This window comes from Neolamprologus multifasciatus, chromosome 14 (assembly GCF_963576455.1).
Source record: "Neolamprologus multifasciatus chromosome 14, fNeoMul1.2, whole genome shotgun sequence".
Lineage (NCBI taxonomy): Eukaryota > Metazoa > Chordata > Actinopteri > Cichliformes > Cichlidae > Neolamprologus > Neolamprologus multifasciatus.
The window spans coordinates 40,872,155-40,899,931 of record NC_140452.1 but is presented as its reverse complement, the minus strand read 5'-3'; the positions used below and the strand labels follow the sequence as shown (position 1 = coordinate 40,899,931).

At 40.6% G+C, this 27,777-nt stretch overlaps 1 protein-coding gene and 1 pseudogene across 1 annotated transcript; both read left to right on the top strand.

The window, feature by feature from the left end:
- Nucleotides 1-314: 314 nt before the first annotated feature.
- Nucleotides 315-27,260, top strand: LOC146504704 (tubulin-specific chaperone cofactor E-like protein). Its single transcript, XM_085184784.1, is given in 12 exon segments — nucleotides 315-503; nucleotides 1,287-1,398; nucleotides 1,505-1,575; nucleotides 5,779-5,958; nucleotides 7,457-7,596; nucleotides 7,735-7,916; nucleotides 10,851-11,107; nucleotides 15,779-15,888; nucleotides 15,891-15,907; nucleotides 16,059-16,175; nucleotides 16,286-16,397; nucleotides 18,543-27,260. Coding segments are annotated over 9 exon segments (1,290 nt in total). The 5' UTR covers nucleotides 315-503; nucleotides 1,287-1,398; nucleotides 1,505-1,575; nucleotides 5,779-5,810; the 3' UTR covers nucleotides 18,750-27,260.
- Nucleotides 12,642-15,772, top strand: LOC146504705 (uncharacterized; annotated as a pseudogene).
- Nucleotides 27,261-27,777: the final 517 nt, after the last annotated feature.

The window sequence follows — 27,777 nt, the reverse complement described above, 5'->3', positions numbered from 1 at the left end:
AAATATTTTTATCACCCCCCAAAATTATTGGATTAAACAGGGGGAAAAACGTATTTTCAGCTATCGAGCACGTCACTTCCGGTAGTTAGGGGAGCGCAAACTGACAGCTGGTTTGTTTTCATCAACAAGGGGGATTTCAAAGTAGACGTTAAAGGTAGGCAGAATCAGGAGATTGTGAGTTATGCGGTCCTGGCTCGGTGTGTGAGCAGGCTGTCACTGTGCAGGCGATTGTTCAGAGTGTGTTTGTGTCGCTGCCTTCTATGGTCCATGTCCGGCTCCACCGAGCTGCTGCTGGGGGTCACTGCGATGTTGAGCCCGGACTGGACACTGTCTGCTCCCAGGCTGTCAGCAGCACACAGTTCGCGCTCGTTGTTCAGCAGCTGTTTCGCTGATTTCTTTGAGTTTGTGCCAGAATGGAAAGGGATGTTGTGTTCTGTACTGGGCTAGCTTTACGCATTGGTGGACAGGCCAAATTCTATTCGAATATCTCTCAATTTCGAAGTGTAAGTGCCTTTTCGGCCTATTTGTAGTGTAATAAGATTAATATAACACATTTTCCCAATCAATAATCCGCATTCATTACATCGGCTTAAATCCATCTGAAGAAGATAAGATGATACCATATTAAAGAAGCAACTTTTAGTGTTGTTATGTTTGTTTTGAGAATTGAAAATTGATTGTAATAAGTCTGGATCGCTGTAAATATTAATGCTTTGTCAAAAGTGTTTACGCCGAATATTCAATAACTTCACGTTCAATAGTTTCACGTTCAATAGCTTCACGTTCAATAGCTTCACGTTCAGTCACACACAATGGCTTTTTTTAATGGATGGACAGAGATGGAACCAAGAACAAAAACAAAAGACTTTGCTTAGAAATGTGCTGAAAGCCATATTAGAAAAATACTCAAATATTAATATTAATATTTATTTAGATCGCAAATATTTAGATTTATGACTTTTACCCCAATTATTTATTGAGTTCAGGAATAAAATTATGATGGTACAAAACAAATGGTGTGGCCTCCAAAGAACAATATTTGCACCCAGAATACAGTGAAGTACAAGTAGAAAGCAGGTTAATATAGAAATATTTTTTACAAAGTACAAGTGCATTAAAACTACTTTATTACTTAAGTAAATACTAAGAGAGACCTCAGCTTCTACCACTACTCACATCTAGTGGTACTGGTTGGGAGTGCTTCTGTTCTCCCGTCTCTTTCTCTTTTATTGATACTGCCTGACGAGGCAGAAATTGACCTTTGGCCTTGTTTGCTCTCTATGTAGTGAATGACCTACCAGTGCTTCCTGTTCTGGATAGTCTAAAACAAATCCCACCCGCTGACCAAAGAGGAACCCGCATTTTTTTGCAGACATCCGTCAGCCCCACCAGCCTGCAGTAAGACCTGCTGATTAAGTCACAGTGCCTGTCATAGTTTCAGTATGGAAATGGAATAATATAGTGGACTGAAAATGAATAAAGCTTTACTTGGTTTCTTTGTCAGGCCATCAGTACAAAAGCAAAAGAAGACGGCGAGCAGCAATTGTGGTCAGATTAAGGCAGACATCGCTTCAGGTAAGACGCTGTCTGTTTTAACAATTCAGGTATGGTTCTGAATTCCTCTAATCAGGTCACTGGTTCAAACACACATCTGCTGTGGTATTTATTTGCTTTAGGTCAGTAAAAACAAACCACACCATTGTAACAAATGTCTTGATTTATTATCTGGACAGTAACAAATTTATTTCATCCTTTACTGCAATTTACTACAGCCCATTTTTGATAAATAAGATATTGTAACAGTAGCCTTTTATTTTTTTATTTTGTCTAATCCACTACATAATTTATGCTTCCCTGCAGCAGATTCCACAGTGAGGCTCTGCCCACCAAGCCTTGAGTGCTGAGTGAGATCAAGAAAGCACTTCTTTACTTTTTCTTTTTCTAATTTTAAACGTTCAGCAGAAACAGTCTTTTTTCTAATTTTAAAAAGTTCAGCAGAAATAGACTGCCTTCTTGTTCCTCTTTTTTGGGTAAATCTAAGGACATTTAAACAGGTCAATGTCTCTGTGCTCTGCTGATAAAGAGAGGAGGAAACCTGCTTGTGTCCTGTCATCTAATTGTCATTTTGTAACTCTTTTATCAAGAAATGTAGATAAAAGGAGCTTGCAAAGAAAAGCGTCTGGACTTCTTTAAGTTACTTGAAGACGTTTCACCTCTCATCCGAGAGGCTTCTTCAGTTCTAAGGTCAAATGGTGGAGAGTCCCAGATATAAACCTGGTGGGAGTGTCCCCCCACAGAGGGACAAAAGGACCCCCTGATGATCCTCTAATCGCCTGAGCCAAGGTGTGGAACTGGGTGTGGGTCCCAATCAGCCAGAGTTTCGGGTGAGTTCATTGTGAAACCTGGCCCCACCTTATCATGCGAATTCCTGAGGTCAGATGGCCCAGGGTGTGAGTGGGCGTTAAGGCGTCTGGGAAGGGATCTCAAAACTGGATTATAGATGGCAGAGAGTTGGTGTCGTAAACCACTGGCTCTGTTCAAAGATGGTCGCTCACAGTGGACATAGATAGCTTCTTTCACTCCTCTTTCAAACCATCTGTCCTCTCTGTCCAAAATGTGAACATTGGCATCCTCGAAAGAGTGTCCTTTATCCTTAAGATGCAGATGGACAGCTGAATCTTGTCCTGTGGAGGTCGCTCTTCTGTGTTGTGCCATGCGCTTGTGAAGTGGCTGTTTGGTCTCTCCAATGTAGAGGTCTGGGCATTCCTCGCTGCACTGTACAGCATACACCACATTGTTAAGTCTGTGTTTTGGCGTTTTGTCTTTCGGGTGAACCAGTTTTTGTCTGAGTGTGTTGCTGGGTCTGAAGTACGGATGTCATGCTTGGAGAAAACCCTCCTGAGTTTCTCTGATACACCGGCTACATAGGGGATAACAATGTTGTTGCGTCTGTCCTTCTTATCCTCCCTCACTGGTGTCTGATCTTCTTTTCTGTGCCTCTTTGCTGACTTTAAGAACGCCCATTTAGGATAGCCGCACGTTTTGAGTGCTTCCTTTACATGTGTGTGTTCCTTCTTTTTCCCTTCAGGCTTAGAGGGAACATGTTCTGCCCGGTGGTGTAGGGTCCTAATTACTCCAAGTTTGTGTTCCAGAGGGTGATGGGAGTCAAACAGGAGGTACTGGTCCATGTGTGTGGGCTTCCGGTAAACTTCGATGTTGAGGTTGCCATTCTCTTCAATGTGCACAGCGCAGTCCAGGAAAGGCAAACAGTCGTCCTTTGTGTCTTCCCTGGTGAACTTGATGTTTTTATCCACATTAGAGGATCATCAGGGGGTCCTTTTGTCCCTCTGTGGGGGGACACTCCCACTAGGGTTATATCTGGGACTCTCCACCATTTGACCTTAGAACTGAAGAAGCCTCTCGGATGAGAGGTGAAACGTCTTCAAGTAACTTAAAGAAGTCCAGACACTTTTCTTTGCAAGCTCCTTTGACTACGATGACCTGGATGACTGAGAACCTTCACAGACAAGAAATGTAGATGTTTGTCCGCCTGGATACATTTGTGTCATTAAGGAGATGTGAACAGTTGTGAGCCTGTCATGTTCAACGTGATTATGTTGTGGTTCTAGTAAAATTGCACATAAATAGCTGAAATGTGATGTGAGGAAGTTTCACTGAGTGGCAGAACTGCTTGTGGAATTTCTCGATAGGATGTTATTGGACTGGTGTTTGTCAGTCAAGAGCAAGAAGACAGCTGAGCTTCTATTGTGTCTGGAGCTTGAATCCATTGCACTCCACTAATAAATCTGTGGCTATAGATATGATATGGTAATTGCTTGGTTAATGATTTGATCACATCTGATATCTGTTAGTTAAAACAATTAGTTGAGAGAAAATTAGCCAACAAACTGTCAAAGTTCTTGTCTAATCTTTAACTGTTGTATTAATTGCTCAGTGACACAAGCAAAAACATTACAGGTAACTCAACGAATCAAGGAAAAGCTGGTGTTTGGGTCTTTTTTACACAAGCATTTAAAACCTGAAAACTCTGGGCAACCACCTTTTACATCATGTGACTGTAGGCATTTTCTGCTTTTACTGGTTTACTGGTTTTGTTCTCTGTTGTTAATTAGATTTTTCTTTTCTTTTGTATTTTTGTTCTTTGTGTATGTCTCAGTCTTTTATTGTGTATTTTAGGACTGGGCCATATCATACCGTTCACGGTAATACCGGTATGATGTTGGGGAATGATAAGAAAATGAAATATTGTGATAGAATATGGGTAAAACATTCATCCGCAGTGCCGTTGTTTTCATACACACATGGCAGAAGAAGCATGGCGGCGACGGAGAATGAGAAGGGTGAAAGCAGATCATTGAATGAAAGACATGAATCAGAATTGGTTTGTAAAAATTGTGCAACTTCAGTGATGTGGAACTTCTTATTACCGTGTTTTTCAGAAAATAAGTCGCTCTTAAAATCCTTTGATTTTCTGAAAAATCGACAGTGCCCCTTATAATCCAGCGCACCTTATTTATGAATTCTGCTGTCTTCATCTGCTAATTTAATCTCCCTCCTGTTTCTAACTGCTCCTTCATGGTCTGGCTCTGTGTGTTTGGTTTATTCTGGTTGTATCTTTTGTAACTCGGATGGCTTTGCTGGTTTTCTTGCCACCTAAGTGCAGCGCACTAAGTTCAAATATAAGCTCCTTGAATATAACTGAATACCTTCAGTCTGGTGTTGTCAGCTATTGAATTAATCTCTGGCTCTCTTCCCCATTATGTCTTTTATCCTGCCTTCCTTCTCTCTCCCCAGCCAGTCGCAGCAGATGGCCGCCCCTCCCTGAGCCTGGTTCGGCCAGAGGTTTCTTCCTGTTAAAAGGGAGTTTTTCTGTCGCCAAAGTGCTTGCTCAAAGGGGGTCATATGATTGTTGGGTTTTTCTCTGTCTGTATTAGTGAAGGGTCTACCTTACAATAGAAAGGACCTTGAGGCGACTGTTGTTGTGATTTGGCGCTGTGTTTTGATTGAATTGAATTGTGCATTTCTCACAGTGATTGCTTTGCTGCATAGGTAGTTTGTATAAATGTAATATTTAAAAAAGGGTTTTCAGATGTCTGAGTGTGTATGAGTGAATTACCATATTACCACCAATTTAATTTTTACTTTTTCTTCAGTTTATGTGGATTTTTATGGTAACATTACCCAAGATCTGTTTTAGGTTTTCATTTCAGTAGAGATAACGCTGTGGCTGCAGTGTACATTGTTACATTACATTATTATGAATCTAGGCAGCTGCATCTTTTGATTTCTGTTAGTTATGATAGCTTGTTCGGATTATTAAAGCTTTTTCACACTATTACTAATCTTTAAGTCCAGCTTCCAGTCACCTTCTAAAAATCCATGGAATTTATTGTATAAGCCAGTCTGGACCAGAGCTGCAATAATTATCTAGTTAATAGATTTATTTATTTATTTTTTGATGAGTAATTAATTTTTTTATGACACCCATGTAAAAGATTTTCTGATTTCAGTTCCTGGAATATCAGAATTTTGCCTCATTTTTGTGTGCCTGTAAATTCAGCACCAAAACAAGAAGACTTCAGTATGTTACTTTGTGCATGTGTCATGTTTTATAGGTCAACTGATGTAGTGGTTATTCAGAAATACTTGCATATGAATCAGTGAATAAAAATAACTGTGTGTTGTAGCATTGGCTGGTTAAAATATGCATATGCTTGCAGCTAATTGCTGGGAGTGTTTGCTTTGTTTGTGGGGCAGCTGAAGGGGCGGCTGTGCACCAGGAAGGAGCTATGGAGCCACCAGAGGATAAGGATGGCCGTACCTTTGTCGAGGTGATCAGTGAAAAGTATAGCCCAGAGAACTTCCCATACCGCAGAGGGCCTGGTATGGGGGTGGTAGTGGTGTCCACTGGAGGTCCTCAAGGTTCCCCTATGAAAGGTGAGCCAAGGAGAACTATTGGGCAACTGAAAAGGCTAACGGGTCTCTTTGTCACATCTTAGCACCTCCAAGTGATAACGAGCACTTTATTCAGTGTCATCACCACGACAGTGAACTCATAGACCTAGTATTAAAAATGCTGTCATCTCGTTTCCTTTATGTTTTCATGTTAATTTAGCTAGAAACTCTGATAACTCCTTCAGAAGAATTTTGGCGATGTCTGAGCTACAAACTATATATAAAAGATAGATGCAGGCAATGTGACTCCACATTTAAGCTGGAAGTTAGCATTTTTGGATGAGAAGAGGTAGTGAGGTTATTTGCTTATATTTGTTATTATATTACAAGTTTGATTAGCAAGTTGCGACTATAAACTGTACATACACTACACACAGGCAGAGATCTGCTAATTAGTGCTAATTATCAGATTAGCATCCAGGCGATTAGGGAAAGTAACAGTGAAATATTAGAATTTCACTTATTAATACTCATGCAAAAGTTTTAATTGTGTTTTTGTTGTACATTTGAATCTGGCAGTGTGTTGGGATTGAGTTGCTCTTGGAGCCAGCATCGGTTAACATTAACTATGATTTTATGCACTTCGGGTTAGCTGCATTTTCTAGCCCTGTAGATTGGCTCTTGATCTGAAGTGTGGGATCTCAGGAAATCCAAACATCTGACTCAGGCCTTTTGAATATTTCTTAACCGTGGACTTTCCTGGGATCCTGAAATTGAATTTCTGTGGTAGCTGGGTTATCCTTAGAGCTTCTCCATTTACACACCAGCTAAAGCAAGAAATTCAAAGGAGAGCTGTGGGACAGCTTTTTCTGTTTACAGAAGGATTCTCTGGAAGATTTTCACTTTTTCCCGGAGAATGACTGATATTTGATGATTTTAATAGAAACAATAATAATTCAGCATATGAAGTGAAATAAGGGTAATGATTCACTAATAAACAAAGAAATGTCAGTGAGCATAATAAACTTTGGGATTGTGGCACTCACTACCACAGCAAGGCATTTTTCACTGTACAAAATATTCAAGCACCTAACTAGACATCTAGTTTTAAAATAATCATGTAACATGAATAAATCTAGCCAAAGTCCTTCTTGAAGCAAGCCTTCACATTCAGCAGCCACAAGGCACTTTGTTTGGACCTTTATTTTGAAACTCTGTAAAATACGGAAAATGTCAGTGGTTACAGGACATAAAAACTGCACGTATATAGTCACCAGAGCTGATAAAAGCTGCTTATAAAGTTTGTTGGTTTTGAAACAAAATAAAATCTTTATCTAGGAATGGGTTTTTTTTCCCCTCTAGAAGGTAAACTGTGTGTGGTTGAACTCGACCCACAACTGAAAGGACATGATCCAAGGATACAACACAATACTTAGAGGTTATTTTGGGAAATGTTTAAAATTTCACGTTCTTTTGTTTGGAGCATCAGCATACACTTTTCTGTTTGATTAATTCTTAATAATTCAATCCTTCCTCTTAGACCGTCTGAACCTTCCCAGTGTGCTGGTTTTGAATAGCTGTGGGATCAGCAGGTCAGGGGACCAGGCTGAAATTGCTGCCTTCTGTGCTCATGTCATGGAGCTGGACCTGTCTCACAACAAGCTACAGGATTGGCATGAGGTGCAGTCCCTGGGTTTCTAACAGTAACATCTTTTTGTTTTAGGAAATCACTTTTCTCTTTTAAGGCTTTAACCTGTGGTGATACTGTTGACGACAGCACCAAGTGTATTTAAGAAAGATGCTACTGTCCTTTTTCAGATTAGTAAAATTGTTTCTAACATCCCCAACCTGGAATTCCTCAACCTGAGCTCAAACCCGCTGGCAGGAATGACCCTTGAGCCACGGTGGGCTGAAGCCTTCTCCAGCGTGCGACGCCTTGTCCTCAACAACACTCAGGTGTCCTGGGACACTGTGCTGCTGCTCACTCGAGAAATACCAGAGTAAGAAGAACAGCTACCCTAAGCTGGGTGTAACTCCAAGCACACACAGCATTGCTTTATTTCACTTCATCTCACTATGACTAGCACAACACCTTCCTTATCCATAACTAACACTGATAAATCACTGAATGCATTTGATGATGGCAGTTTAACCAAATGATAACAAACATATTTTCTTACTTACTCCATGAGCCGTGCTTCCATGTTTTAGTTTATTTCAAGATAGAAGAAAGTACAGCCTTGGAATTAAGAGGGTAAGTATGCTATGTGCTGTTAATCAAATGCATATATATTAATTGATCATCAGCAAGTGTGAGCACATCAATAAAAGAACTAAAAGACATAAAAGAAAAAACTAAATAATTTTTTTTTCTCATCTTTGCCTCCAAATAGTGCACTAGATAACCAATGCATAACTAAGATTCAATATAAGATAAGCTTTTTTGAGTTTTATTTTCTTTGTGTAGGAATGTAAAAGGTGATAAAGGAAGAATAGAAAATTTCCAGGTACAATGAATACATAGTTTTGTGCAGGTAGTATCATATGATAAATAACATTTGAAGTGCAGTATAGTATTAATTTGTGTAGATGAGGAACAATATGCAGAATCTCAGATGGACAGAATTCAACACAGGGCAAGCTGTTCATTCACACTGTTGGCCGGTTTTTCAAAAAGGGAACTGAAAACTGTAACAACTGAAATATAAAGCCTGGGAAAACACTGGGGTGAGCTGACCAGACACTCTGGAGAGGGTTAATGAGAGGACAGTAAAATCTATATAAACAGAAGGAGAATTGGGGGTTTGGAGACAGCTGTGGACAACGAGGCTGAAAGGACATGATGAGACAGAAGGCAAGACAAAGGAAGAGAAACTAAAAGTAAGGTACAAGGAGCAACTAACTATTAAAACAAAGTAGGAAGTGAGATAGCTACATGGGGAAAACACAGACATGAACTTGAAATATGGGAGACTTGAGCCAAGAGGAACACTGAGAGAGAAGTCAAAGGAGCTTGCAAAGAAAAGCGTCTGGACTTCTTTAAGTTACTTGAAGACGTTTCACCTCTCATCCGAGAGGCTTCTTCAGTTCTAAGGTCAAATGGTGGAGAGTCCCAGATATAACCCTAGTGGGAGTGTCCCCCCACAGAGGGACAAAAGGACCCCCTGATGATCCTCTAATCGCCTGAGCCAAGGTGTGGAACTGGGTGTGGGTCCCAATCAGCCAGAGTTTCGGGTGATTTCATTGTGAAACCTGGCCCCACCTTATCATGCGAATTCCTGAGGTCAGATGGCCCAGGGTGTGAGTGGGCCTTAAGGCGTCTGGGAAGGGATCTCAAAACTGGATTATAGATGGCAGAGAGTTGGTGTCATAAACCACCGCCTCTGTTCAAAGATGGTCGCTCACAGTGGACATAGATGTGAGCGACCATCTTTGAACAGAGGCGGTGGTTTACGACACCAACTCTCTGCCATCTATAATCCAGTTTTGAGATCCCTTCCCAGACGCCTTAACGCCCACTCACACCCTGGGCCATCTGACCTCAGGAATTCGCATGATAAGGTGGGGCCAGGTTTCACAATGAAATCACCCGAAACTCTGGCTGATTGGGACCCACACCCAGTTCCACACCTTGGCTCAGGCGATTAGAGGATCATCAGGGGGTCCTTTTGTCCCTCTGTGGGGGGACACTCCCACTAGGGTTATATCTGGGACTCTCCACCATTTGACCTTAGAACTGAAGAAGCCTCTCGGATGAGAGGTGAAACGTCTTCAAGTAACTTAAAGAAGTCCAGACGCTTTTCTTTGCAAGCTCCTTTGACTACGATGACCTGGATGACTGAGAACCTTCACAGACATACTGAGAGAGAACTAAACTCTGAAGCAACCAGGGTCTAGGAACAAAACGAAATATGCTGATGAAAAATAAATGAAGCACATAATTAAGATGAAAGGAACCAGAATTCAAAAACTCAAACACTAGCTCAAACAACCCAGGACCATGACTAGTAGACAACATGGTACGTCATAGACAGTATACAATCAAAAGACACTTTATTAGGTACACCCTGATAGTTCTGGATTGCAGCCACGTTTGCTCTCACCTTCATGGTTTGAATTCAGCACGGATTGAGATTCATTGGCTGCACAGGGAATCTCCCATTCCACCACATTCCAAAGGTGCTTTCTTAGATTAAGATTTGGTAGCTGTAGAGGCGGTATGAGTACAGTAAACTTACTTTCATATTCTAGAAACCAGTTTGAGATGATGTGAGCTTTGTGACATTGAATGTTATCCTCCTGGAGTCAGCCATCAGAAGCCGTCAATATCCAAATGCTGCAGCAGAAATCAAGGCTCTTCAGAGCAGGCAATGTTGTGTTGTCTAATTTTGGTGAGCCTGCGCAAATTGCAGCCTTCTGCTTCAAGAGATGCTCTTCTACATACCTTGGTTGTAATAAGTGACAATTATTTCACAGAGAACTGCAGCTCTCTGGATATTTTCTCTTTTTCAGACCATTCTCTGAGATAGTTGTGCAGGAAAATCCCATTAGATCACCAGTTTCTGAAATACTCAGACTAGCTCATGTAGTATTGAGAACCATGGCACAATCAAAGTGAATCGTCACCATAACGACCATGTCTACATGCCTAACTGCACTGAGTTGCTGCAATATGATTGGCTGATTAGTATTGTCCTAACAAGGAGTTGAACAGGTGTACCTAATGAAGTGGCCAGTAAATATATATATTGCACACTATAGTACAACATACTATAGTACAGTATAATCAATTCCACTGTAGTGTAGTTTAGCACAGTATAGACAACTAAGTTATGCAATGTAGTAATCTGTGAAATTCTGGAGTAGAGCAGGGCTTTATGTAGGTCTTTATTGAAAAGGTTGTGACTGAATGCTCTCTCCTTGTTGTTGTGCAGGCTGGAGGAGTTGTTTCTGTGCCATAATGAGTACAGCAGTGTGAGTCCCTCCAGCGTGGCCTGCTCCACCCTGCGCCTTCTTCACATCACCGACAACTGCCTCAAGGACTGGGCCGAGGTCCGCAAGTTTGGCTCCATGTTCCCCTGTCTGGACACTCTGGTTATGGCAAACAACAACTTGTCCTCCATCCAGGACAGCAAGGATATCCTGCAAAGGCTCTTCCCCAAACTACGCAGCATCAACCTGCACAACTCAGGTAAGTGCATTTCATTCTCAGCTTGTTCTGTGTGTTAGTTTTAGACATGGGACTATTTATACTTGGTGAGTGGTTAGCCATGATAGGGTCATTTCAGAAGGGAATGCTGAAATGTTCCTGTTCATAGCTTAGTGTGCAGCAGTCAGTTGGGTAACAACTGATAAAATTAGCATGAGAAAACATTGCACTGAATCCTACAGGCTTTGTAGTTTATTAAAACAGATTTATCCATGTGTCAGCTTTTATCTCAGGAATTGTTTCTATTTGGAGATTATCAGTCCTGAGTCTATTTTTAGAGTTCTATTCAGAGGAAAAAAAAGAACAAAAACAGTATACAAAGACATACTTATATTGACTGCAGTCCATCCATTAGTTATATCTCCTACACCTGAGGCAAGGAACAAGCCATTATGGCTCATATTTATCCCTTAATTCTTAAAATGTAGCATTCAAAAAGTCCAGCTTCCATTATTTAGGGTGTTTTAGAAGTGGCTTGAAAGAAGAAATAACAAGGCAGCAAGGATTGTCAGGATTTTAAGCAGCAGATTTTTCATCAGCAAAACCAAAACTTCCTTTGTGTCATAGTATAAAAAGGCTCATGAGGTTTTGTTGTTGTTTTTTTATGGAGAGAAAAAGGAGGGATCAACAATATGAATTCAGATGCAAGTTAGCTTATATATTATATAAACATTTTATACACACAATATTTTACATATTTTAATAATATCAATACTTGGCAGTAAATCAGAAATGAAAAACTGATAGAAGGCAATTAAATATTTCATGGTATGTTTTTACTCCTTAGTCACCTCAAAAACTCTGGAGTGAGCATAGCTGTCAGTTCACTTCTACCTCATCTGTCAATATGACAGGTGCCTACGTCTGTTTTACGCTACCAGATTCACACAGTCTCCTCTGAACAGTTGATGTAGAGATGTGTCTGCTACTGGAACTGTGTGGCATTTTCTAGGCTCTAATCCAGAGGTGGGCAATTCCAAGCCTCAAGGGCCAGTGTCCTGCAGGTTTTAGATATGACCCTAGGTCAACACACCTGAATCACATGATGACTTCATTACCAAGCGTCTGGAAAACTTCAAGATATGTTGAGGAGGTAATTTAGCCATTTAAGTCAGCTGTTGGATCAAGGACCCATCTAAAACCTGCACCGGCCCTTGAGGCCTGGAGTTGCCCACCCCTGCTCTAATCTGAGGTACTGTTAGCTTGTAATTTCTGCACAGCACAACTGATAGTCCCATCCACATTAAGAAGGCAAGAAATTCTACAAATGAACCCTAACAAGGCACACTGGTGAAGTGAAAACCATTTCAGGTTACTACATCATGAAGCGCACTGAGAGATGGCCAAGGGTTTCATAGGGTTTGTGGCTTCCACAAACTGGTCTCCTGTGTATTTTTAATGGATTACTTCTACGTTCATGACACACAGGTACTATATAACATTATGGAAAATAATGGAAATAAAATAGAAATTCGCATATATGTGCTAAGGTAATTAGCATTGTTAGCTAGACCACATGAGAGTACCAAGAATCAAAAAAAATTACTTACCATCACTTAATCAACATAAACTCAGAATATATACAAACCTACACGTATATATTTCCCATGCTCTAGGAGAAATCTAGTTTAGCATGATTAATTTGTGCACTGTCACTATTCTAATCAGACTCCATTAACTTTTTTTCCTGTTTTATCTACAGAAACTTAAAAAGCCCCCTCCTCCTACTAGTGCCACTGCTGCTGCACACCAGCAGTGGCAGCATATATAGTACTTTTTTTTATTGCTTGTTTATTCTAAATTTTATTTAGATAGCACTGGTTCACAATCACACCTAACAGTCACCTAAAGGTGATTTTAATTGTAAGGTAAAAACCCAGCAATGAGAGAAAACCCCTGCACTAATTCAATTTCCTATGAGCAAGCACTTGGTGACAGTGGAGAGGAAAAATTCCCTTTTAACAGGAATAGATCTCTGGCAGAACCAGGGTAAAAAAAATCACCACAGGGGACCTCTGCTCAGCCAGGCAGGGCCTCAAAACCATGGCCTCTGTGAATACTGTGGTCACCACCCCCAGAACCATCCAGGTGGAGGGCAGCAACCCCTCCTCCCTCCCTGATGACCTCAACGCTTTCTACACCAGGTTTGAACAGACAATATCACCCAGCTTAAGGAGTGCAGATCCTCACTCAAATCTGCCAGCTCTGCACTCATCTTCAAGACTGAGGACGTGGTGAGAGCCCTCAGGAGGACCAGGGTGAGGAGCTCACCCGGCCCTGACAACATCAGCCGTCAAGTTCTGAGGCACTTTGCAGGGGAACTAGGAAGTGTGTTCCGGACTCTATTTCAACACTCAATTGACAGTCACACCGTCCCCCAGCTGCGGAAACACTCCACAGTCATGCCCATCCCCAAAAGAAACAACCCAAAGTCTCTGAATGATCTTCGTCCTGTGGCCCTCACCTCCCTGGTAATAAAGGCCATGGAGAAGATCATAAAACAACACATTGTAAGAGCAACTGACCCCCTGATGGACCTACTTCAGTTTGCTTACCGTGCACGCAGAGGCATCAATGATGCAAAAATCTTCATCTTGGACTCCATCCACAAACATCTGGAGCTCCCTGACTCCTCCGCCAGACTTCTGTTTGCTGATTTTTCATCAGCGTTCAACACTCTGCAGCCTCATATCCTGGCCACTAAACTTTCCAACAGGACTCAGACAGTCCTGTTGGTCAACAAAAGACAACTCTTTTTCTGGTCTCCGTTCCACCTCCACTGGCTCCCCCCAGGGCTGTGTGCTCTCCCCCTTGCTCTTCATCATCTACACCGATGACTGCAGATCCACACAGCCCAACTGTCACCTGGTGAAATATGCTGATGACACAGTTCTCCTGTCACTGCTGTCAGGCCCCTCACAACACCACGGACCCGCTCTTCAGGATTTTGTAGAGTGGTGTGACAGCTCCAAACTTGAACTGAACGTGAGCAAAACCAAAGAGATGGTGGTGACCTTCTCCAGTAGGCAGAGGGATCTGGCTGCTTCAGTCACCACCACCATCCATGGGAAGCCAGTGGAGGTAGTTGAGGAGTACAAATACTTGGGAACCATCTTTGACAACCTCTTGAAATTCTCTACTAACACAGAGGAGATGCTCAGGAAGTGCCACCAACGGCTATACCTCCTTAGGAAACAGCTCCTTTGGAGTCAGCACACCCATCATGATGACTTTTTAACTATGTATTCCTGGAAAGGCATCATCATTACCTGCTTGTTCCACTCCCTCAGCCTTCAGAACAGGAGCAGACTGCAGCACACTGCATGAGTGTGCTCAAAAATCATTGGCCTGCCTGTCAGAACTCTTGCACAGGTTTTCAGCCAACAGGTCCTTAGACAGGCAGCCAAAATTATTAATGACCCCTCTCGCATTCTTCGTCCCGCATTTCAATGGCTCCCTGCTGCGCTGCGCGTCCGCTGCACTTCCTGCAGGACTGAGAGGAGGAGAGCCACCTTTGTCCCCAAAGCCACTCTGCTTTTTAACTCCAGCCAATAAGACCATATCTTACGCCCATAAACTACTCTACACTCTTTTTTAGACACTTTATTCAGTTTTAGTCACTTACAGTTATTTATTCACTTATTCAGTCACTTTAATCTTAAAACTGTGTATATACTGTATATTTTAAGTATTTTTTTTATATCATTCTTATTGCCTGTTTATGCCCTGTCCTTATTTTTAACGTCATGCAGTATCTTAATTGCCCCTTGGGGATAAATAAAGTCTCTCTGATTCTGATTCTGTAGTCAGGAGCGGCCATCTACCAGGTCCTGTTGGGGTTGAGGGTAAAAAGAAGAGGAAAAAAAGGAGAGCATAGATGAACATGCACAGGGTTCTTCCTTATCAGAACCTGACAACTAGATTTCCTGCAATACATGACCTCTGAAGGTTCAGCTGCAGATATAGCTGTTCTAGTATCAGCTAATGTAGAACACTCCTTTGTAATTGACATCATGCAGAGTCAAGGGTAGAAAAAACTGTCAGGCACAAAAGCTTAGGCTACAGCAGTCTGAGCTTGAGCTTCTGACTCAAAGGATCTATTTGTTTATGCTCTGATCACACCATTTAAAACTGTGACCAGGTTAAATATGCATATCCATCATTGTAATAGTAGATATATAAATGGGGAAATGCACAATAGGACCATTTTAAAACTAACATGAAGTATCATGTTTAAATAGAGTGATATAATGTTATATGTATATTGTGTAATATGATGGAGGATTATTTGTGTGATATTATATTGCATCTGTTATATTATACTGTATATATAATGTCTTGTAAGTAAGGTAGGCTCGGGTTGTCTGTCTTAAGTGGACATGAGTAGCTACTACAGAGCCAGACTGTAGAGATCTGGTGAGCTGGCTTAATTTTAACGTTACACCCCCGATCCCAACTCAGTTGACTCCACTTGATGGCATTTATCACACAGCTTCCTCAATAAATAAAAATAGTGCACAGTGTCCAACTTTCATCACATATGCAGTTTCACACCCCATCCCTATAAAGACTTTTTGGTGTGCAAGCTTGAAACATGACATCTGTGTGTGTTTGTGTTTGTGTGTGTGCTGGTGCGTGCACATGCACTGTCAGGTCTAAACCAGTGGGAAGATATAGAGAAGCTGAACTTCTTCCCCAGGCTGGAGGAGGTGCGCCTGCAGGGCATTCCCTTACTGCAGGCCTACACCAATGCAGAGCGACGCCAGCCCTCATGATAGCGCAGTAAGTCTGTGACATTAGAGAGAAATGACATCCTCACAGCAAGTAGAGGACATTGATGAGAGCTTGAATAATCCACAGATCTGAGCTGTACTCTGACCTGCAGAAGGTCAATAAACAGATACCTGCACAATATGTCATCTCTCCTCTTCAGGCTTCCCTCAGTATCACTGCTAAATGGCAGTGCTGTGACTGACAGTGAGAGAGAGGACGCAGAGAGGTTCTTCATCCGTTATTACTTAGACTACCCTGAAGAGGAGCTGCCTTATAGGTACACCCACGCCCTTGTTTACACTGTATGAGCAGTGGTATTAGTGTTGGTTTATGTGTGCTACAGTAAGTGCTGTTAAAACAGACGACACACCCTGCTCTCCTCCTCAGATACCATTCCCTCGTAAACAAGTATGGCAAGCTTGAACCACTTGCTGAGATTGACCTCCGACCTCGCTGCCGTGCCCAGGTGGAGGTTCACTGTGAGGAAAAAGTAGAACAGGTCAGTGTGGCATTTAATAATCTGCTGTTCTGGAGAATCCTTGAATGAAAAATACCTTTTCGAAATTATAAAATGTAACCGTTGCTTTCTTTTCCTTCTCTACTACTCATACCACTGTGAATCACTTTAGTAAATGACTATGCCTTTGTACTTTGCCCTTGGTGCCTAAGCACTTGACATTTAGAAGTAGATGAAATCTCTTAACACAGAGTTTACAAAACTCGGTGTTAAAAACTAGTACTATAAAACAATTTTAATATTTCAATCAGCACCAGTTTAACATTTTAAAATACCATTGCTGTGAAGGACCCTGGAGATTATTTATTTTGCTTGGGTATACTTTATCAATGATGTAATCAGTGCACATGTTTGTTCAAGCCCACAAAAACTCAAAACAACAAAACCTTAAAAAAATACAGTTTTACATTTATTTGCAAATCCTAAATTTTCAAAAGATTGCACATATATTAGACACAATCGTAGTGAAATTTCTATAAAAATATGCATTTTTGTCGCAAACACTGACATTTCAGTCATAGTTTACAGGTGCTTGAATCAGTATTTTTATATTACCAATAAACCCCACAGCTGCATGTAATGTAGAGGGAGTTGCTGATAGTGGCAACCCCACAGCTTATTTTTACTTGCCTGTGTAGTTCCCTTCAAGTCTGCAAAGCATTTTAGTGCAATTTGTTTTAGTTTATTTTGCTTCATGTCACAAATCTCTTTGGGTTGTGTCAGGATGAACATCTGGCATAAAAATTTGGCAAATCAAATATGTGGAGCTAGCCACTTGTGAATAAGGCAGCAGTCAAAAGTAGATTTTTAGTTACTTTTATTAAAACAAAAAAAATGAAAGAGTTAGTCTATGCGCAGATTGTCAAAGCATTGTGTTCATGCTGATTAATATAATACTATCTGTGTTCTGGTTTGTAACCAGTGTTAGGGAGTAACGGAATACATGTACTGCTGTTACATATTTAAAATACAAAATATGACTAACTGTATTCTGTTACAGTTACCGTTTAAAAGGGTGGTATTCAGAATACAGTTACTTTGTTGAAATAAATGGATTACACGGTCTTTTCCTGTTTCATATATTAGGCTATGCTCTCTCTTTTTTCCTAAACAAAGCCAGCATTAAGAGGCTCTAATGCCTGTGTGTCAGTCTCGCGGCCCGTGTCACTACTATTTGCGGCCCGCAAAATGACGTGAAGAAATATTTTTTAAAAATTATTCACAAAAATTATTTAATAAGAAGGCAATAGGCAGAGTGTTACAGGCATAGCCCTAAAGAATGTAGCCTAATGGGCAGTATAGGCCATGCTGCAGGGAGAATGGACTGCCATACCCGTTATGTGTCTGTGAGTCTGAGGGAGGGAGAAGAAGTACAAGTTGTCACCCACCAGAAATGGGAGATGGAAGCATGTAAATATAATAATAACCACTGCAGCCAAAAAGAGTGCCTGACAAGCCCAGTTGTAAGTAAGCTTGACTGTACGCTGTGTTCGTGTTTTCCTCCAAAACAATAAGTTCCATTGGAGCAGCCTTTGAACACATCTCTCTGTCTCTTGCTAGCAAAGTTGACCCAGACAACAAAGTAAAACTTGTTTTCAGCTACAAGCCAGAGGTCCCTTTACTACGGTTCGGAGCCGTTTTATATATGCACGGAATAGTTTTCTATACGAGATCGCTGCAAAAAGTGCAGCCTTACCTAATGTCCACTCTACTGTTTTTCATTTTATATTAAGATTTAAAAATCTAGTTGGTATTGGTATGAAGAGTATCCTTTAGTAAAAGTAATAAATCACACAGCAGTTCATGTAGTTGTAAAAAGCATGATAATATATTAAGTAATCCAAAGTATTCAGAATACGTTACACTCATTGAGTAACATAACGGAATACATTACAAAATACATTTTGGGGCATGTATTCTGTATTCTGTAGTGGAATATATTTTAAAAGTAACCTTCCCGACACTGTTCGTAACAGCGTGAACTGCAGTTTCTTGAGTTCATGACCTGGTTGGTTCACTTTTAACAGTATAGCTGTCAGCCTACAGATGGCTCCTAACTTTAACCTGCTGTGCTCTTGCTGTTACTCTGAAAGTCGCAAACGTAGAAATTGTTTGTCTTTGTGCCAGCTGAGCATCCGTTTGGACCAGACAGTGGCTGAGCTGAAAAAGCAGCTCACGACAGTGGTCCAGCTGTCTACCAACAGCATGAGGCTCTACTACATCGACAAGGGCAGTGCCTTCGGTCCAGAGGAAATGAAGTACAACACGCGAGCTCTCCACTCCTACAGCATCCAAGACGGTGACGAAATACTGGTGGTGCCCAAAACCAAGTGAACAGCTGATGACCTGCTGGCTGACGAGAGTGAATTGAAAAAATAAATTTTTTCTGATTGATTAACTGATACAGCAAAATAATTGGAAAATAGAGCAGCAGCAGTGGCCCACTGAGAGAGGGCATACACAGAAATTATGAAAGCAATATGAGCACCATCAAGGAGACTAGACTAGTGGACTACAGATGGCTGCTGAGTGCCTCTGAAATAGAAGTGAGCACTGGGAATGCAGCGGATCCTGTCTTTATTTAATTGAGCTTTCTCTGAGGGGGAACCACTGGAGCGAACGCACAAACGTGTCACACTTGAGAACGGGCTGAGAAGAGCACCTCGCAGTCAGCTAGCAGTTTCAGCGGAGGGGAGGGCCGCTGCTGGACCAGCAAAGCTTCACTGCAGCTTTGTCTCTTAGCGCACGGCATGTACTATAGCACCTGCGTAGGCAAGTCTCCAACATCACTCGCTTGCCCACTTGTCGCAAAAGTTACACTGATTGGTAGTCAGGCAGTACCACCAAGTGGAAAAGAACTGCTCTCATCTGCACTTTTACCTGAGGCACAACACGAGGAAGAGCAGAGGAAGGCTCGCGCCAAAAGCACTGTAAACTGAAGGACTGGTGATGAAGCTCCATTTTGTTGTCAGGTGGTGTTTTTTGCCTTGTTTAATGTGGCAAATTTCTTAAGTTAGGTTGTTGAATCGCATTCACTATGGCCTTTTGACATTCAGTCAAAAGGCCATAGTGACGTGAATGTCACTGTGTGAAACTAATGTAATAAGAAGATTTAGCACTTCTATACTGGATGATGATTAGCTCTGTTTAACATACCTAAAGTGAAGCTCAAACATCCAAATGAAGCAACACGAGGCAAAACAGAGAGAAAAGATAAAGCACACCACCTAGCAACAAAATGGCTTCAGGAGCAACAGTGCACACTCTCTGCCAGTCCATGTTTTCCTTTGTCAGTGATTAAGAACTGATGCTACTGCGTTTCCTATCATTGATAGTGCTGTGTGCACTCTCACGGCTGCCCACACAGAGCAGCTGTTGCTGTGTCATGTTATATGTGCTGCCTTCTACAAGCTTCACTGTATTTTTGGTTGGATGTGTGTTCTGTCAGTGCAGGAAGAAATGACACACACACAGACCAGAGTACACAAAAGACATAAGGTAAGAGTCATCAGGACATCATAGCATCTGCATTTGAGCTATTATTGATTACATTCAGGCCACGGTGCAACTTTGCTTCAGCAGTTCCCCTTTTGTGTACATGATGATATTAGTTTGAAATTATAATTTTGCATTTAGGACACAGCATTCAATGTTGTCACTGCTCCATGCTTTTTTTTCACCCAAAGAATGACTTTTATGTAACTTTAAATGCATAGTCAAGATAATTTATTTACAGTTTATTTGAATTTTTAAGAATATATAATCAGCAACCATCGTTTAACAGATGCTGATCTCACTTGAAGGCATTTAAGTGCACCCACTGGGTATTTATACCAGTGTTTAAAATGACTGTTTGGCTGATAGCTGACTTCTTCTTTTGATATGTAGTCTAATAAATTTATTTTGTATATAACCAGTTAGCAACAATACCTGCTTTAATAAGCTTTATGTTATGAATTAAAGACCCAACTGTATTAGAGGGAAAACCTCAGTGATCTCATAATCCTCTGTGAGCAAGCACTTGGCAGTGGGTAGGAAGGAAAAGACATCTGGCAGAAGCAAATCACAGAGAGGCAGCTACCTACCGTGCCAGGTTAATGGTGAGGGGAGGAAGATATTTATTTCCACTTCTGTCTGGAAAACAAAGAAATCTTAATAAAAAAAAACCAAAACAAACAAACACAAAACAACCTCCTTGATACACTATTTTTGAACAGTTAGCCAACACAAATATGAAGTACACAATGTGTAAGTATTGGCCACTAACATCAGCAAATGCCCCTATATCAGTCAGAAGGGCACATACTGATATTAAGCCAATAGTTCTACTTTGAAGTGAACGCTATACAGTGAAATACTGATATATTCCAATGTTAGTGCTTCATCTGCCATAATATAGTGTATTACACATTATACTCCATTCTGCACAGATATAATTTCACCAAAGATAGCTCATGATGCTGGTAGTATTATAGTAATGTGGAATATATATAGTTATATTGATTTTAATATGCAGCATTCATCTTGTATTAGAGGAGTGTAGATGTGAGATGTTTGGTGCTATTGATTTTTCCTATAGCAAGCAACCTAGCAGAGTGCTGGATTCCTGACAGTGTTACTGCTATATTTACAGCCACAAAATGAAATATTCACAGTTAGTGGCTGTTTGGGAATGAATGTCTGTAGCGCCGGCTCATCCACTGCTTATAGAAGACTCATCTCAATGCGCTTTGATCTCTTTTTTTTTTACCCTGTCTATAACAAATATGTAAACCCTTCTTTTCCCTTCCAACTATAAGTTCATTTTGTAATACCACTGGTATACTTGAATAAGGCACCCCCTCCCCTGCCCATTTTATTATCACACTAGTGCTGAATAAATGTTAGTGTAGCATGAACCACAGCCATAGAAACCAGCACACACCAAGACACCAACATCCAAGTCTGGCCTGGAATATCAAGCTTGACTGTGCTGATCAGTGTGTGATTGTTTGAAAGTGTCGTATATAATTGTTGCAGGGTGGGTGACGTAATGGTAAGCATGTGATTTATGTATTGAATTTACGTGTTTTTGAAGAAAGTATCACTTTGCTTGCTTAGATTGAAGGAATACTGCACTTAAAGGAATTTTGTATTATATTAAAGGGGACCTATTATGTTTTTATTTCTTCATTGCTGTCATACACACACATAGATACATAGATAGATAGATACATATGTGTATATATATGCGTGTGTGTGTGTGTGTAAACTCTTTAACAGAGAATATACCATTTTAACACACACACACACAGAGATACATAGATACACTCATATATATGTGTATATATGTGTGTGTGTAAACTCTTTAACAGAGAATATACCATTTTAACACACACACACACACACACACACACACACACACACACAGAGAGAGAGAGAGAGAGAGAAGCTGAAACAGCTTGTTGAACTTTGGTGCTGCACTGAAGAATTGCATAAAATAGATTATGCAAAGCTGCCAAAGTCCAAGAATAAAAAGTATGTGTATAATGGGTCCACTTTTAAGTGCTCAGATTTTAAATGTTGATGTAAATTTATTGTTGAACATTTTTTTCTTGATGTCATTTACTGGGAACCCAGCTTACTGAAAATAGTGTCTAAGCCAGTTTATAGCCCTTAAAGTCAGTGAAAAGTAATCTCTGATTTTCAGTACCTCTCTGTAACAGGGATTCACAACTAATAAAGCACTGATCAAAGAAGAGATCATAAAAAAATATTAATTATTATTCAGAGGTGTAATAGTCAAAGTCTGAAGTGATTGGTAGTGTACAGAGCACCTACTATGTCCAGGTGAGGGGGGGGGGGGGATGTGTAAATCCATACTCTCAGAGTTTTAACTGTGCTCTTGGGTTCCTAATCTGTTCCCTACAGTGTTTTGTTCTTTATTGAATAATGTTGATCATCTGGCCGCATACACTACTAAACTCCATTAGAATATATACCATTTTAACACACAAAAACACCACAGCATATGTAAGGTGGTCTTACCTACAATGCCATGAAAAAAAACTAACTAGCCATGACATTGTCATCTGGGCTGATGACATGTCCTCCTCCTACTGGTTGAATTTGTTCAGTTGTCCCTGCCTTTCCCCTATGTAGCCAAGATGGCAATAATTGGGCCTTGACAGTGTGAATCCACTTGGGTTCTCAAAATAACGAGGAAAGGGTTTCCTTACACCTGTTAATCTGAAAGATGGATTTTGGTGTCAAAAGCACAGTAATTGCAATAAAAAACTACAAAATATCCAGTATTAAATGTATCCGTAAACAACATAAAATTGTTTAAACTCACCGCTTGTTGTCCTCTGTTACGAGAAGTCCATTTGGAAATCAGTAAGCATGGAATAAAGAGTATGAATTTACACATTTTTTCCTCATTAAATGTACTATGTGGGGTTCCATTAAATTGTTACACATTACATTCTGATTGAAATTCTGAATGATCCAAATCACAGATGGTACAAAAGATGAAGCTAGCCGCCATGACATCAGCCCCTGGTTAGTAAAATCCTGTTAGGAAGCCTTAAGATGAGTGTTTTCTCTGTTGCCATGTTGGTGTTTTGAATATTATGTACTTTGTGATGAGTGAGGGGTGACTCTGACTCTGCACACTCGTTGCCAGAAGGTTGATTCTGTTCAACTGGGTGTTGAGGTTTCAGTAGAAGGAACATTTTATCACTCGTCCACATGACTTCTACTATGTCAGATAACTGCGGGTTTCCTCAACCTTATAAACAGTTGGTTTGCATAATTATGAAGCTAGCACCACTGACCAACAATGGCCCACGAGCTCAGCTATGATCATTAATATGCAAATTGTCATGACCAATGATCACAGAGGGACAGCTACCTACCGTGCCAACAGAGAGTTGAGGTATGGCAACAATCACAGCACTGTAACATGGTGAAAAATGTACCCTCAGGCCCCCTCCTCTATTCAGAAATGGTTGTTCCTTTTTCATGTAAATAAGGGGGGGAAACCTGCAGACCGAAGAAGTCACTTGGATGAGTGACGAAACGTTTCTCCCAGTGAAAACGCTATGTCCAGATGAACAGAATCAACTTTCTGGGATGTCTTTACCTGGAGGATTGACCATGCATCCAGCCATGCACACTCACTAGCTAACAACTTACAACCGATCAGATAATGAGCATAATCCTCCTCTCTGATTCTGATAACCACTGAGATGCACAAAATGGACTGAATGCTATGCCCATATGAAATTAAAATTGGTTATTGAGCCAATAAATTCATCAGTAAAGCTTTTAAAGAGGTTACAGGGTGAGGGAGTCAACAGTAGTTTTCCCATACACTTATACAACCTCAGTGGAACCACAGGGCAGATGAGTCAAAGGAATCCAGGTTCAGAAGGATTCCTTGTTGGCTTCACTTTTCAGACCTGTGAGCTTCACCCATTTGCTGTACTGTCTATATAACTAAAAAATTATTGGCCATATTTCTAACAGTGACAAAAAAATATCTTCATGTGGGACCCCATCATTCCTAATCTGAATCTGGTTTACAAAATAGCTTTTCGAGGCCTTTAAGGGGGAACAAAATCCCAGCTTAAAACTCTCTGACGTGTCATGAGTGCAGTCTTTGTTTTCTTTGGTCACACTGTTGTTTTTTGTTGCAGTTATTGCACTACTCAGCCTAACTGGACCATAAACGTCAGCATTTGGTATCAGCCCCAAAGAATCGTACAGTGAGGCTTCCTATAGTCACCTTCCATTCATCACTCAGCAGTTCTACTGGGAAACCTCTATAATAGAGCTGGAGACACTCCACCAGCACTTGTGTTTCTATTTGCTGCTATCATTATTAACATTTTCACCTATTTCTGTACATTAACATATAATCCACAGACAAATGTGATATTTAAAGGAGTATGTCCACTTTTTTGGAGTTGGGTAATTTATATTTATAGTTTAATTTATAGTTTAAGTCATGCAGAAATGTTATTCGGTTACATGGCTATTGGGCCTGCCTGCTGAAATGGACAAAATAAGCATCTGTATTTGCTTTGCTTAGTTAAAAAGTCAACATGTGACGCCAGACATGCAGCAGCTTTATTTACAGCACATCCATGTTTGAATGGGAATCTGTGAAAACAAAATAGACATTTGCCATAATAGTAAGTTCACTGCTTGAGTCATCACCTGCCTTCAAAAGTGGATCCTGGATCTCAGATTGGGGCTTTGATTATAGTGTCACAGATTCTTTGTTGGTTTGTTCCCACTCACTCAGTATTTAAGCTCATCAAGTCACTTGACGATAACTTGGGACTATCTGTGGTATTTAAAGCATAAACCACTTGTTTTGTAGGAGCCTGTAGGAAATCTTGAGTGGATCAGAATGAGTCATCTGTCTTGTCTTAGTATATGCAGGGAAGAATGCGTCACTGAATGGTAATAAATGGCAGTTTCCCTCCTCAGTGTGTGACACTGTTTCTTCATTCACAGCAGCAGCAGCTTTGGATCCATGTCAAAGGTTTTGACTGTATCTCATGATATGATTTCATGGTTATACCGCAGTATGATTTTATGACTCACTTTGATGCAGACACTCAGATACTCCAGCCTGATGTGCTGCCAGAGTGCAGCAACTTAGCAAACAATATTATACAACATCTACTGGCAAATCCTTGTTGATAGGTGATCCCAGTGACCATTCTTGGGGGCACAGGGGACATGCCTTGCTATTATTTAGACCAGGAGTGGGGAACTCCAGGCCTCAAGGGCTGGTGTCCTGCAAGTTTTAGATATCACCCTGGGTCAATACACCTGAATCAAATGACTAGTTTATTACCAGGCCTCTGGAGAACTTCAAGATATGTTGAGGAGGTAATCTAGCCATTTAAATCAGCTGTGTTGGATCAAGGACACAGCTAAAACCTGCATGACACCGGCCTTGAGGCCTGGTTTAGACCATGTTCATTTATTCCCCACCAATTCAAAAAACTGAATGAACCAGAGGGGCATTACTCACTCTAAGTCCATCTTTTTTCTCTCACTCCCAAAATATGACTAATGAATCCATACCACCACTGAATCTTTTACACTTGACCTGATTACCAGAAAAGAGAGTAAGTGTGAGCACATCCCAGCATTTTTAAGAGCCAGACCAGGAGAAAAAATATTAAAGTGGAATTATCTATCATTATCTGACTACAGTTACTATACTTTGGTTCTCTAGATATTTATACAAAGGCTGGGTTTTGATGCATGTCTTTGTCAGGCGTGTATCAAAGAGAAAAAGAGGTTGTTCCTTTCTGAAAACCTCTAATCAGTGCAAATTACTGTTGACCAACAGGGGGAAACAAATCCAGCACAAGATGGCAATTACAACTCTGTATAAATGTGATCTCAGTCAGCAGAAACACAGTCTCTTTTTTTCTAGGACAATAACCAGACAAGACTGAAAAATAAGGGAGTGGAGGTTTTTTCAAGGGCTTTCCCCCCCTTAGTCTGAAAACTCAGTAAGATACAAGCAAGTTTTTAAAGTTTCAAACTGTGTTGTTGCTGGTTTTCTAATCAATCTTCAGGAAGTGTTGCCCAGTTTTGTTTTCTGTTGTACTTAATAAGATAACAATGATGATTGGAAGGATTCAAGTTCATGTTTTGAACATGCAGAAATGAGGACAGAAAACACTATTTTAAAGGATTAAAGTCCAGAGTTTTATAAATGAAACTAAATTAATTCTTCACCAGTGTCTAAAAACGATCGATGTACATTTAAAAGACACACTGACTGGACTCAGGCAAACACCCAGAGGGCATCAGAATATATGATGACTATATATGTGCTGAGCCAGCGGGGATGATATTAAATAAGAAATAATACCAAATATTTTTTTGAAAGCAATACAGAATACCAGAAACCAAGCATATGAATAATTATCTGGTGCCATTTATGTGTTTTTCTTTACACTAATTGAACACAGTAGTACCAGGTTGGATCCTCTTTTGCCTTCAGAACTGCATTAATCCTTCATGGCATAGATGCTGGAAGCTTTGTGACACTGGCCATTATCATGCTGGAAGCAAGCATCAGAAGATGGTACACTGTGGTCATAAAGGGATGGACATGCTCAGCAAAAAAACTCAGATTGCTTGTGGTATTGACACAATGCTCAGTTGATACTAATGTGTGCCAAGAAAATATCCCCTACACCCTTAAACCACCAGCAGCAGCCTGAATGGATGGTACAAGGCGGGATGGATCCATGCTTTCATGTTGCTTACACCAAATTCTGCCCCTACCATCCATATGTTGCAGCCGAAATTCAGGCTCTTCAGAGCAGGCAACGTTTTTCCAGTCTTCTCTTGTCCTATTTTGGTGTGTCTTTGAAAATTGTAGCCTTAGATCCTTGCTCTTCTGCTGCTGTAGCCCAGCTGCTTTAAGAGATGCTCTTCTGTAGACCTTTGTTGTAATGAATGGTTATTTTCGGTTGCCTTTCTATCAGCTCAAAGCAGTCTGTCCTTTCTCTTCGGATCTCTCACACCAAGGAGGCTCAGAGAGTTTCTCTTTTTCAGACTATCCTCCGAGATGATTGATTGGTGAGTCAATGGTAATTGTAGCTTCAATTTTCAGTTCTTAGCTGAAAGGATTTGCACCCAGTGTGGTCTTCTGCTGCTGTGGCCCATCTGCTTCAAGGTCAGGCATACTTGAATACATACATTGAGAGACGCTCTTCCACAAATCTTGGTTGTAATTAGTGGCTATTTGATTTTTGGTTGACTATCAGCTTGAAGCAGTTCACAGATTTTGTGTCCAGTACTGTCTGTAACAGTTTTTTTTTTTTTTTCCATTTCAAGGTAGGTACTAAAGTGTGTATGTACTTATGGAATTTACGTACTTAAATCAATTATTATTATTCCCCCTATACCCTCAATAAAAAGTAGCACGTGTCCACTCATTATGAAAAGAAAAGACAAGAAATGACCGCAGTTTCCTGGGTACTTTTACATAACACATCTCAGCTATCATAGACAGAGCCATTGACTTACTCAAGGGCTCTGATCATAAGGTGACGGCTTCAGTTGCATTAAGATAATGAACTTGTTGTGTAGGCTTTGACTTTTTTCCCCGCAAGCTATTCTAATTAAATATACTATTTTTCACTATTATTTGTAATACTAATAAAACCTACTGGAAAGCTATCCGAATAGCATTTAATTTTTGATTAAATCACGGGTATCGCCAGCTCTCTTCGACGCGCTTGAACATTGCATTTTTTTCAATGAAAGAAATCTCTGATGTTTACGTTCATTGCCATGACGACGGTGTAGGAGGCGGTTCACTCCGTTAGCTAGTGAC